This window comes from Phycomyces blakesleeanus, assembly GCF_001638985.1.
Source record: "Phycomyces blakesleeanus NRRL 1555(-) unplaced genomic scaffold PHYBLscaffold_4, whole genome shotgun sequence".
Classification (NCBI taxonomy): Eukaryota; Fungi; Mucoromycota; class Mucoromycetes; order Mucorales; family Phycomycetaceae; genus Phycomyces; species Phycomyces blakesleeanus.
In genome coordinates this window covers 1,262,892-1,275,259 of record NW_017265137.1, presented here as the reverse complement: position 1 = coordinate 1,275,259, position 12,368 = coordinate 1,262,892, and the positions used below count along the sequence as shown (strand labels likewise).

The 12,368-nt window shown below is 34.7% G+C and overlaps 2 protein-coding genes across 2 annotated transcripts; one reads left to right on the top strand and one right to left on the bottom strand.

Annotated features, from left to right (window-relative positions):
* Window positions 1-747: 747 nt before the first annotated feature.
* PHYBLDRAFT_9616 (MADS-box transcription factor) lies at window positions 748-1,022 on the top strand (the record flags this gene model as incomplete). The annotated part of the gene is made up of 2 exons (XM_018443957.1): window positions 748-801; window positions 876-1,022. Coding segments are annotated over 2 exons (201 nt in total), but the record flags the coding sequence as incomplete, so codon positions are not given.
* A 4,852-nt stretch (window positions 1,023-5,874) lies between these two features.
* Window positions 5,875-8,846, bottom strand: PHYBLDRAFT_185561 (hypothetical protein; the record flags this gene model as incomplete). Its single annotated transcript, XM_018439092.1, has 6 exons — window positions 5,875-6,509; window positions 6,619-7,633; window positions 7,708-7,725; window positions 7,806-8,237; window positions 8,620-8,648; window positions 8,834-8,846. 6 exons carry the CDS (start codon window positions 8,844-8,846, stop codon window positions 6,211-6,213), a joined length of 1,806 nt encoding a protein of 601 aa, XP_018295640.1. The 3' UTR covers window positions 5,875-6,210.
* Between the last annotated feature and the right edge of the window lie 3,522 nt (window positions 8,847-12,368).

Genomic DNA, 12,368 nt, shown 5'->3' with positions numbered 1-12,368 from the left:
CTCAGGAGAAACCTAGTAACCCTTTGTTGCCCAGATGAAAGCGGGATTTATAATGAAATAGAAAAGGGACGTGACCAAAAAAAGTGTTGAATCTATTAATAGTTCTTTTTTCGGGCAGGTCAGCCAAGTCACTCACGAGTGGGTTTGAAGAGATAGATAGATAAAGACAATAAGAGTGAATAAGAGAAAAAAGTGTCTAGAGACAGATATCACTGAACATTTAGTAAAAGGCATTTGGTTTCCGATCCTTTGGGCAACAAGCTCAGCATATCTCAGGCGACTTTTTTTTTTTATTATTTTTTAGATTCTTTCTATCAATCTCTCCTCCCCCCCCCTCTTCTCTCTCACTCTCATTATCAATCACTTTCTTTCTCTCTCCTACGTCTATAGTCAAAGTCACTTTTTTTTTTCTTTTTCTTATTCTTTTTTTATCTTTTTTTTATCTTTCTTTCTTTCCTTCTTGCAAAGTTCTTTTTTAGACATCCCCCCAAAAAAAAAGTCCTTTCTTCCGGAACATAACCCGAAGAATCACTGTCCCAGCTCTAAGCCTCCCAGGAAACTGACACAAACCACCCCTCTCCCCCCAATTTTAAGCAAACGTACGTTTTCCCCCTTTCTCTTGAGTGCGTAAAGAGCCAACATTTATATATACAAATATAGACATATATATATATATATATCTGTATATGCATATATAATTTGTTTAAAAGATCTCATTACTTACTATTGATGTAATATAGTATAATAATGGGACGTAAGAAAATTAAGATTCAACCCATTACAGATGATCGTAATCGACAGGTAAACAAATAGATAATTGCATATATATGTGTGTAGATATCCATTAGGCTTTGGTTCTTATCTATTCTTATTAGGTCACTTTTCTCAAACGAAAGCACGGTTTGATGAAGAAGGCGTACGAACTTAGTGTTTTGTGTGATTGTGAAGTGGCGTTGATCATCTTCAACACCAATGGAAAGCTGGTCCAATATGCAAGCACCGAAATTGACAAGATTTTGATGCGATACACAGAGGTAAAAAAAGAAAGAAAGAAGAAGAATAAAGAAAAATATCTCGATGACCACATGAAACCAAGACAAACCAATTGCTTACTTACCACATTCTTATCATATACGTTTAGTACAATGAACCACACGAAAGCAAATCAAACCAAGACGTAAGTTGGAAGATAGAAAATATAGATATACATAAAAGGGCTTGTCTTTTTTTCTTAAAAAAAAGGAAAAGAAACAGAAAGACAGCCAGGCAGACCAACCATTTTCAATACTGATAAATGATATTCATCTCTGCTTTTTTTTCTCTTTCTTTTCTTTAGTTTATTCACGCAGCCGATGATGCGCGGAAACAAGATGATGACGACGACGATGGAAGTGGAGAAGAAGAAGTAAAACAACCATCCAAAAAAATACATGCAACTGTACCGACCCAGGCTACACATGCACTCTCTACAGCCGCACCACAAACGGCGGTAGCGGGAACCGTAGGAATCAGTCATACTCCACCACAGCCATCACAACCACAGCCACAACCACAACCACCGCATAACATGATGGTGTACCACCAGACACCCCCACGCGGTTATCCAATGAGCCTTCCAATCAACCCAGCGAACCAACAGATGCAGATGCATCAGACAGGCTACGATATATACGGCATGGCCCAGAATCACCCCATGTATATGTCAAACGTAAGTTGCGTTGTCTTATTCTAAAACGGGACCTATAAGAGACAAAGAGAAGAAATAGAGGAATAAGGAAATAACAAGAGAGAGAGATGGATTAAGTGGGAATAGTTGTTGAAATGCAAAAGAGCTTATTATGAGTATATACATATAATGAGGTTATTAACTTGAAATTACAGGCCCAACAGCAGGCTCAGCAGCAGCAACAGCAGCAACAACAGGCACATCATCATCAACAGCAGGCACATCAGGCACATCAGGCACAACAGGCACACCATCACCAGCAACACCAAGCTTCTGGTGGTGGGATACCATATCCTTCAATAATCCAACAACCGACTGAATATCATCCGCACATTTCTCACCCACCACCACCGCACGTGATTGCATCTTCGCTCGCAGGATCGCCTTATCCAGCTCATGCTGTCCATACACCAGAACCTAATGGCATTTTATCTCCTGTACTTCATAGTCCCAGTAATGCACCCAGTCCGACCATGTCGGCTAGTAGTGGCGGAAAGAAACCTAAACTCAGAGTGCAGATTCCAGATGCTGATCGGGCTTCTTCAACTCCACCTCGTCCTGGACACCAGCATCAGCTTTCTATTTCCTCCATTTCCTCTACTTCTAGTGCAGTAAATGAAGAATCTACAGAATTGCACTCTCAGCATCAACATCAACACCATCAGCAACATCAACATCAACACCAACACCAACAACAACACCAACAACAACAACAACATCAACAGCAGCAGCAGCAGCAGCAGCAGCAGCATCAACAGCATCAACAGCAGAGACAAGTTGGTGCTGGTAGACCGCCACATGCATTTGCTGAACCAGCCCCACCATCAGCTTTACCTTCTCAATTTGCTCAAAACTTGCCATCTCCTTCCACATTCTACCCAGAGTTCTACCAACAAAGCGAGTTACCCAGTCCACTCAACTTCTCAGCGACCCCCACAACCGGCGGAGGAGCTTTTCATTGGCCACCAACAGCTACACGGGACTACAAGCCGTCGCCACTCAAACTAAGGAATAATGAAAAGAGGCCTCACGATACGGACGAGGATCCCAACCCGAAAACAAAAAAGACAAAATCTTAAATCCAACCTACCTTACCTTAACTTACCTACCCACACATACACATACACACACACACACAAACACAAACACATCTATACACATCTAAACACTCACAACTGCAAAGCTGCACAAAGAGTGAAGAGTAAAGGGTGAAGAAAGAGGAAAGGAAGGAAAAGAGATAAGAAGAAGAAGAAAAAGATAAGAAGAGAAGAGAAGAATATTGGCTTTATTTTATTTTTTATTTTACTTTATTTTACTTTATTATTTTTTTTTGAAGTAGGAGGATTTTTATATCGTTTTTTTTTTTTATATATTTTTCTGTACATACATGCATTTTTTTTACAGTCTCAATGGCAAGCAAGAATGACGTCTAGATTAATTTGATTCTATTTGGGAAAAGAAAAGAAGAAGAAAAAAAGTGAAAGTAATGGGAATAGAAAGAAACCTTGTTGGAATATACAAGTATTTCATTTTTTAATTATTGAAGCCAAAAAATAATAAAATAGCTAGAGCTCATAAATATTTTCACACAAATATAAAAAACCATGAGAAAAGAAAACATCCACTCCACTCCACTCCACCACTCACCAAAATATATATTTTCATATTGTTGATAACTTAGACGTCAGATGTCGGTATTTTAACTTATAGTAGGCGATCAAAGCTCCAAATAAATATTATTTTCTTTATTTTTCTGTGTTCATATATTTAATATCCGTATTCGGATATTATATCCTAATACAAAAACCGACTTTAATCTCTCAAAATTTTGCAAAGCACAATTGGAAGACATATGCTATGTTAACTCCTTATTATCATTACTGCTGCTACTGATATTTCTGTTGTTTGTTGTACTCACTATCATAAATTATACAATGACTATAGTTCTTTGGGATACAAAATATTCTGAGCTTTTTTTTTACTAGCCGTCTTGAATAGGTACTAGTAGAAAATGCTCTAGTATAATTTAAACAAAAACAAAAAACAAAAAAAGGGGACTTCTTTAACAATAGCAGGTTTATTTTTGGTACTTTTTCAAATCTGATAAATATATATATATATATATGTTTCTTGATTTAAATAATATTTCTTGCTGATGTTTGTATGATAGTATTTTTTTTTGACGTTATGATATCTTTCCAATGTTATTTAGATCCAAAGATAATAGTATATAAAAAAAAGGGTAGATGTAACTGATAATTTAGTTTCCAAGAACCTTTGCTTGCTTGTTTCATTAATCGATTGTCGTAATATGGTATGGTACTATTTATTTATTAATGTTTAGTGTAGGAAAAATTAATAATATTATTACTTACGATTGGGTGGTGACTACAGATATTATAGAAGGCTTGGTCGCTTTCAGGTAGGAGATCATCGTCATAGGGATTTTATTTACTTCTTTTATATATACACACATAATATCATGATACCAGAAATAATAATAATAATACAATAGACTTACAAGTAAATTACTTTATTTATTTTTTATTTAACTATGTGGTTAACCTTTTTGGGAGAGCAAAATAAAATACTCCCAATTTTCCGGTTCTTTATCTACAAACACGTTTACCTTCTCCAAAAAAAAATGAGTACAATGATGGTCAAAAGTCATTACTGTGCTATTCAAAAATCATGAGTGCTACATCTAATCAGTATTTGCTTCCCGTGAAGCATAATAGGTCAAGATAGGCGGCAAATCATTTTTCTCTATTTTTCTTTGCTTTGACATATACATAACGTCAGACCTAATACCATCTGATCACTTGGAGTTATCAGAATGACAAACATTAACTTTATCGTTATTTATTTACACAATTATATACATACTAATAGACAGAAAAGCAATAATAGTAATAATAATAATAATACATGAAGATTGTCCCTGAGATCAAGCTTACCAAATACCAAAGCAAATAATGACAAAACAAATAATAACCTTGGCCTAAGCTCTTTCTTGCAATGTGATCTATTTAAACCGGAGTGTAGTAAAGATGCTAAAAACTATAGTAAATGGTCAACATTCTCTACCTCATACCCCATAACCTGAGCATACGCCAAGCCCAAAAAAAATGTAACGCCTAAAAACTTGCTCTAGTATTACCCTTATTAGTTATTATTGCGAGCTAATCTTATTAATAAGTAGTGGTTATTTATCACTATGGGAAAATAGTGGCAATGTTGATGGCAATTTTGAAATATAGCTGAGACTTTGAATCATTGCCATTGGAAGTGTCACTCATTTTATTTCCCGTAGTGTGTGTGTGTGTACATTTGTAATAATTCATTTCTTGTTTTAATGAGCATTCTATATATCAAAAAAGTCTTCTTTTTTTTTTAACAAAAAAACATAATATACATAGGCGATGTATCACATGATTTTATTTTACTATATGAGTTTTAAACTGCATGATCCACAATTTTAATTTTTAATAAAAGTTCGTTGAATAATAACAATGGCTTTATTATTGGCTAATTTAGAGCCATTTTTTGTTTTCTTACACGCGTAAAATCAGCTGTAGGCATTTGACTTATCTATACTTGCCTAAAGACAAAAATGTAAGCTGGAACCATAAAGTAAACTTGAGTTCCTTTTTTTTCTCTTGATTTACTATATGGTCTTTGCGACCATCAAGGCATTCTAAAACGTAACCAGTTGCTATATTTATTTACATTATGTGTTGCTGTTAATATGTGGGAAGAAAACAAAACAAAACGAGACGAAACCAACATCAAAATCAAAATCAACAACAATGACATCTATACAACGATTCTTACATCAACGTTAAAACCAAAAACAAAAGTAAAACTTGATGACAGTTTTGATACCAAAGTAGTAGTAGTAATAATAATTATTATCCACTAAGAATTCTTTTACTACACTGCACTGCACTGTATTGCACTGCACTAAAATATGCTACGTTGCATTACATTAAATAAAATGTTTTTCACTCTATCGAAAGAGTGAAAGAATTCTTTTATAACAATTTTATCTCCTACCGTTATAATATTGAAACCGCGAATATAGACGTTAATCGTGTATTAAAGTTTATACTCGCCGCGAATTATGAATTAAATTTCTTTTTTCAAATGGTTTGCACTTTATTTTTTATTTATTGATTTTATAATACAGTATATACATTGATTTAAGCTTTGAAAAACGCATAGTCCCAAGTGAACGCACGCAAAATGAAAGGAAAGGGAAATGAAGTATTTTTTTTTAAAAAAAAAGAATCCTATTATTATTACTATAATTACTATTGTTGCTGCTATATATATATATGATTCCTACTTATTTCTATTTGTCTATTGATGTTTATGGTAGATGTACATATGTGTGTGTGTGTATATATAAAATTTAAAGAAAATAGATAGTTAGGCTGTAATTGTTGTTGTTGTTGTTGTTGTTGTTGTTATTGTCTTTTCCTTTATGACTGGAAGTTTGTAAAAAAATTAAACATATTCTCATCCCATACTCCGTTTTCTAATGGGGACATGTCTGATATAGACACTCCTCCTACTTGTGAGTTTAGGTTTGTGTCGATTGGCATACTGGGATTAAGTTGCATAGTAGTGTCAACTGGCATACATGTTGTTGGTGTGTAGTTGTAAGATTCGGGTGTTTCTATAGGTGCATATGTCGTAGGATTTATGTTTTGAAGAGGTGCGGTTTCAAAATAGCCTTGATAATCAGAGGTAGAAAGAGGAGCAGTAAGCATAGAAGTATCTATAAATACAATTTCACGGAGAGAAGGTCAGGATTTGTGTAACGAAGAGAAAAGAAATTAATAAAATGCAATTGATTGGTTATTTTTTATTTCTTTATTTTTGCTTACCATTATCTTGCCAAGAGGTTGGCATACTGTGGTGACCAAATGAAGGTCGAGAAACATTGTTTGGTCTAAAATCACTGGGACATTGCGACGGAACGATTATGGGTACTGGATGAATGTCTGATGGGTTTGATAAAAGCTTTTCCTGGGCAACTTGTTCAATACTACTACTAATGTTGTTCCTATTGTTTGGAATTGATTTGCGTGGTGAGAGAGGAGCCATAATAACAGGAGGGGTGGCTTTTGGGATGGAAATTGGTTGTGTGTGGTGAATAGATTCCTTGATGTTCTCTGATTCTATTTGAGGTGATGGTGGAGAAACTGGCGTGGTTTTCTTGGCACGGCGTTCAAGCATGTCTTTGTGTGCTTCCTTGAGACGACCCATCAAATCGGCCTTTCGACCCGAGGCCGACAAGTTAAGAGCTCTCAGAAAGTCCTTGAGCTCCGAGACTGTAATGTCATCAAAGTTTACTCTTTCTAGCTGATCGTCCAGTCTCTTCTGGTGACTTGGTTTATTATGCGATGCCCGGTGGCTATTGTTAGCTGATTGTGACAGTGATGATCCGTGCTGTCTTGGTGCTACACGCTCAATTTGTACAGGTGGAAGGATGGGTATCCTGGTTTGGGCTGGAATGCTTAATGGGTTGATTACATATGCTGCGGGATGGTTGTGAGCCTTGAGAGAGTTTCGGTTTTGTCGTCGAGGACGGATGCCACCTTGGACGGAAATAGGTGGGACAGACGAAGACCTGCGAGCACGAGTGTGACCAACAATGTTGTGACTGCGGGAACGACCGTGACCCGCCAATCTGGATGATGTTGATGCAGCGAGGTTGTGCTGGTGTTGGTGGTACTGGTTGGGATCTATACCGGCAAGTTGTTCAGGATACATGTTTGGGATGAGCTGTGGCTGTAGCTGATGCATGTCCATTGGTGGAGTAACATTTGATTCGAGGGAATACACAGACTGTGGGGATTGCGATATCATAAAAGAATCTGGAACTTGTGATGATAATGTCTATAGAAAAAAAAAGTGAAGTAAAGAAGAAGAAGATGGAGAGAAAAAGATAATATTAGTGACATATTCATTACCTTTAAATACTTAAAGGGCTAAAATACTTTTATATATATATATATATATATATATGTATATCGGAAATAAAAGCTTATTGGTTGGTAATATTTCTTACGTTCTCGATGGGTGAAAGTTCGTATCCATAATGGTTAGAAGTCTGCTTTTGGGAAAAATCAAAAGGCTGCGGACTTGAACCGACATGATTGTTAAAAGGAGTTGCATAGGTGGGATCATATTGAGAGCAGTCTTGCATTGAGATATCGTTTTGGATATCTTGCTCTGAATGGGTGGGTGGGCTTGAGAAGCCTGGAAATGGTTCATGGTAGCCATAATAGTCTGGAAGGGAAGAAGAAGAGAATCTCAAGGATTGGGAGTCGTATGTGCTTGTGTTGTCGTCTACTGATCCAGGACTAAATGAGCTGGTCAGTGTGGCTGGAAAGAATTGATGTTTGGGAGGATGTGATGTAGTGGGACTGGTATCATACATCAGCGTGGCTGGTGGTTGATGTGGGTTTGTGAATTGATTGCTGTATATTAAATCCATTTGCTAATGTAAAATATAAAGTTGAATATGAGGAGAGGAAAAGAAGAGAAATTGTAATTGAATAAGAAGAAGGAAGAAGAAGAAGAAAAAGAGTCGAGTGAATGTCTGCCTGTTAAATAGAACAATGCCTGTCATAAAGAGTTTCTTTTTCTTTTTCTTTTTTTTTTGGCAAGCGATATTTAAGTGGCGATTTATCCATTTATGGTGTGTGTAAGGTATTCGTGTTAAGAGTCTGCTTTTACAAGGCTCATCATTACACTCAAAAAAAAAAAAAAGATCGATCTTTATAATTTTTTTTATTCCTTGCTTTCTTCCACGCCTTCTTCTTCTTCTTGTCCTCCTTTTGTGCATTTGTGCAATTCATTCTCCCGTGAAATGTTACTACCTGTTTAGGGCTTGGCACTGTTAAAAGAACTATTGGCGGCAAAGTAGTCCTATAAGGAAGATTATTTTTAATTTTCTTTATATATATAAAAAAAAGGATGAAAGTAAGTCCAGATCATGCCAGCGTAAAGGTAAGGCAAAAGTTTAAAAAAAAATTATGTGGTTAGTAGCTGTAGTGGTGCGATGCAAAAATCATTATATAAAATTTTTTTTACTTGTTTCAGCCATAATGAAAAAAAAAATCGACGGCTTTTAGATACTCTATATAATATATCTGTATATGTATTTGTATATATATTCTGGTCTCCGTAGATCACTTTTGATCAATTTTTTGTTCACTCGAAATAATTCATTAAAAGTACCTATGACCACCCTTCTATCTCTCATTCATTCATTTCTACAGACAATTGGTCCTAATATCATCCCAAGTCTATAAGCCAAATGATAATAGATTGCCCAAATACAGAATAAAGTAAATTTAAGTTTTATCTCTCATATCCTTCTTCTCTTTTGTTAATATTGAACCTTCTCAGGCCAGGCAAAAATGGCCTTATTATTGACAGTACAACAGATTTGGTCACGGAGCGGAGTTAAATAATATATATATATGGGTAACGGGTTAAGAATAAGGTGATGCTCAACAAACAGGCCTTTTTTTTTATAAAAAAAAAAGAATTGTTATTTTATTTTGACAAGTTGCCATGCTTACAAATGTCCGTTTTCTTTGGTATTACCTGCCATCGGTACGACCATTTCTATGTTTGAAGTAGAGAACGTAACTTTTATCCTATTGATATGCTTCCGTATCAAAGCTTATACTGCGGTTTGAGTTCTAGAATGAACGTGATCCTTCCAAATTCCCTTTTTTTTTCAAAAAAAGAATCCCCACTTTTGTATATATAATTTAATTGGATATTTTAAGACTATTATCTTCTACCTTTTAATATATTGCCTTGGTGTGGAGAAAGGCCACAATCTACATTATCTCCATTTCTCTCTTTCTCTCTTTAAAGTACCATATATAGTTCATTTTACATTATTATTTTTAAAAATCACAGCTTCAAGTAGCAATGGTGATCTAATTATAACCTATTTCTATGATTCGTGTAGTTCGTATCACCAAGACATTATCAACAAGTTCCATATGATTTGAGACTTGTATATATATATGTGTGTGTGTGTCTTATTAATTAAAGGGAGAGCCAAGTATTGCTTGTCTTCTGGTTATACCTTAGTCATTTGTAATGTTCTTTTCCGTAGTAAAATATTCTGAACCAAAACCGACTTTGTCTACACTCTTTTTATGATATCATCCTTTTGCCAGTCTAGGCGGATAAAGTTAAAAATAATAGAGTATTTTGAGTCACCGCCAGTTGTACACAAAAAAAGATCACTTGAAAGTCATGTTTGTTATTTCTCGATCTGTCGCTAGAGTAAAAAAAAAAGAAGAAGGCATGACAAATGATATGTTGTTGAAGTCGTGTTTTGAGTCTCTGGATACAATTGTAGAAATACACACATATATAGTTTTAAAGTTTACTTATCAATAACCAGATTATAAGACATAAGGAAAGAGGTAAAGGGAGGGAGTTTGGTTTTGCCTTCTTCTTTATGTATATAAAGTAACTTAATACTCTCTTGGAAACCATTTATTAATTTCAGCCCGCCTAATATTCTTCCGTTGGTTGTAGTACACGTATCCTACAAATCGGGGCACTTGTCTTTTCTATGAACCGTAACTACGCATACGATGCGCACAAACCAAGACAAAAAGAAAAAAAAAAAGAAAAAAAAATCCAAGAAGCGGAAAGGACTCTATCTCCGCCATCTTATTTCGTTTCTATGCCGACAGTTTTCAATTTTAACTCCTTGTAGTTTTTTTTTTATTGTTAAACTTAAATCAATTCTATTTGTTTATTTGTTTGTTTATTTTTTATATTCAATAGATTAAGCTTATTGTAAAAGCAAAAAGTCTATCTATAATCACATAAAATATTACTTAACATTGACATTGACATTGTCATTAATATTCAATTCAATTCAATTCAATTCAATTCAATTCAACTTGATGCGATTTAATTCGATCTGAAATATGCCAAATGTACATTAGATTTAAAGCGAGAACTCGGCATGTACACCTTGCAGGATACACGTGTGTATGCACTCTTAAAGAAGGATCTGGAAAATACTCGTCTTTAACAAACATAAACTCCGGGACTATTTTCTTCTCTTGCCAAAAAAAGAAACATCAAAAAGGATCCTTTAGAATTGCTTGGCAAGAAATGTTACAGAAGGTTCTTATGAATTGAAGAGCTTTAGAACATTCCAAGACAGATTTATCTTTGTTGTTTTGAAAATTAAAAAAAAATTACAGTATACAAGCCTGAAAAGCAAAGATAGAAACAAGCAACTTTTATTTCATTTTTCTCTTTGGCAGGAATATGCATTGGTCATTTTTTTTTGTATTTGACATTTGTAGAAAACACCTCTCATTTTGATTGATTGCTTGCTTGATAGATTGATTTTTTTTTATTTTCTCTAATAAATCAATTTATGCAAGTATACTGAGTTCAAGCTAATGGTTTTCACTCTCGAATACTTTAATTAGATTAAAAAGCATACCATTGTAGCCATTATCCCATATTGATACACACAAATTACTTTATTCATAATAGTAATAAAGGCAGTCAATCAAGCCAGTTTATTGTGTTTTAAAGATCTAGGATAAATCGGAATACAGATCAAGTAACCCGGTCCGTTGACTTCCGACCAACCCATTTCCTTTTTCATTCAAAGGTTGACGATGAAAAAAAAATTGCTCATCCTGCGCTGCAGATATTCTTTTTAGAAAATGCCATCGTGACATCTTCTTCATTTTATTATAATTTTTTGAGAGGGTAAAATAAATAGACCATGGTATTATAAATCCCTTCATCTTGGCACAAATCTTGGGTCAACAAAACAGTTTTGGAATATATATAAATAAAGACATACTTTGACACTACGATTTGAGAAAAATTGAAATCTAGTGTTACAAGTTAATATGTATGTATATATAAGGGTTCAAGTGCGTAACGATCAATATTAGGAAGGTTTGTGCGCGTACGTATGTGTGTGTATGTGTGTATACGTGTGGGTGCGTGTACAATATTGCTATTATAAGTGACCTGCCTAAAAGTGCCTTATTTTGTTTTCACTGATACTTAGAACGAGTATTCATTTTGCCATGTCATGGTTGCGATGACAACAGTCCAAAATAAGAAGAATATATATCTATACTGTGATGGCTAATATTTGCTCAGGCGTAATAATTATTATCAGAGATTATAATATTTGCATTAATAAATTCTTGTCTGTGCTTAATAATACGACGGTGATACTACGATGATTATCCATGTCATAATAGTTACAAGAACCAAATATATCATACCCCATAAAACTGAATGTATTCGCTGTAACCGAATATCCTAAACCTAGATGTGGGGCTACGATTCTACTCTCGCACAATTACACACATGTATATGTACTCACTCACTCAGATACACAAATGAGTCATGCCCAAAAACATTCATTAGATTTTTTTAAAATAAAAATCTAAATCATGGTTGATGTAGCAATTGTGTAAATCTAATATCCATGTATATTTTGAAACAAAAAAAAACAACAACGATAACCGAGTGGCCGGTTCTTTGTGAACCATAAATTGGTTGCGAATAGTGCAATATATGCAAAACAAAGTACAAAACTCTC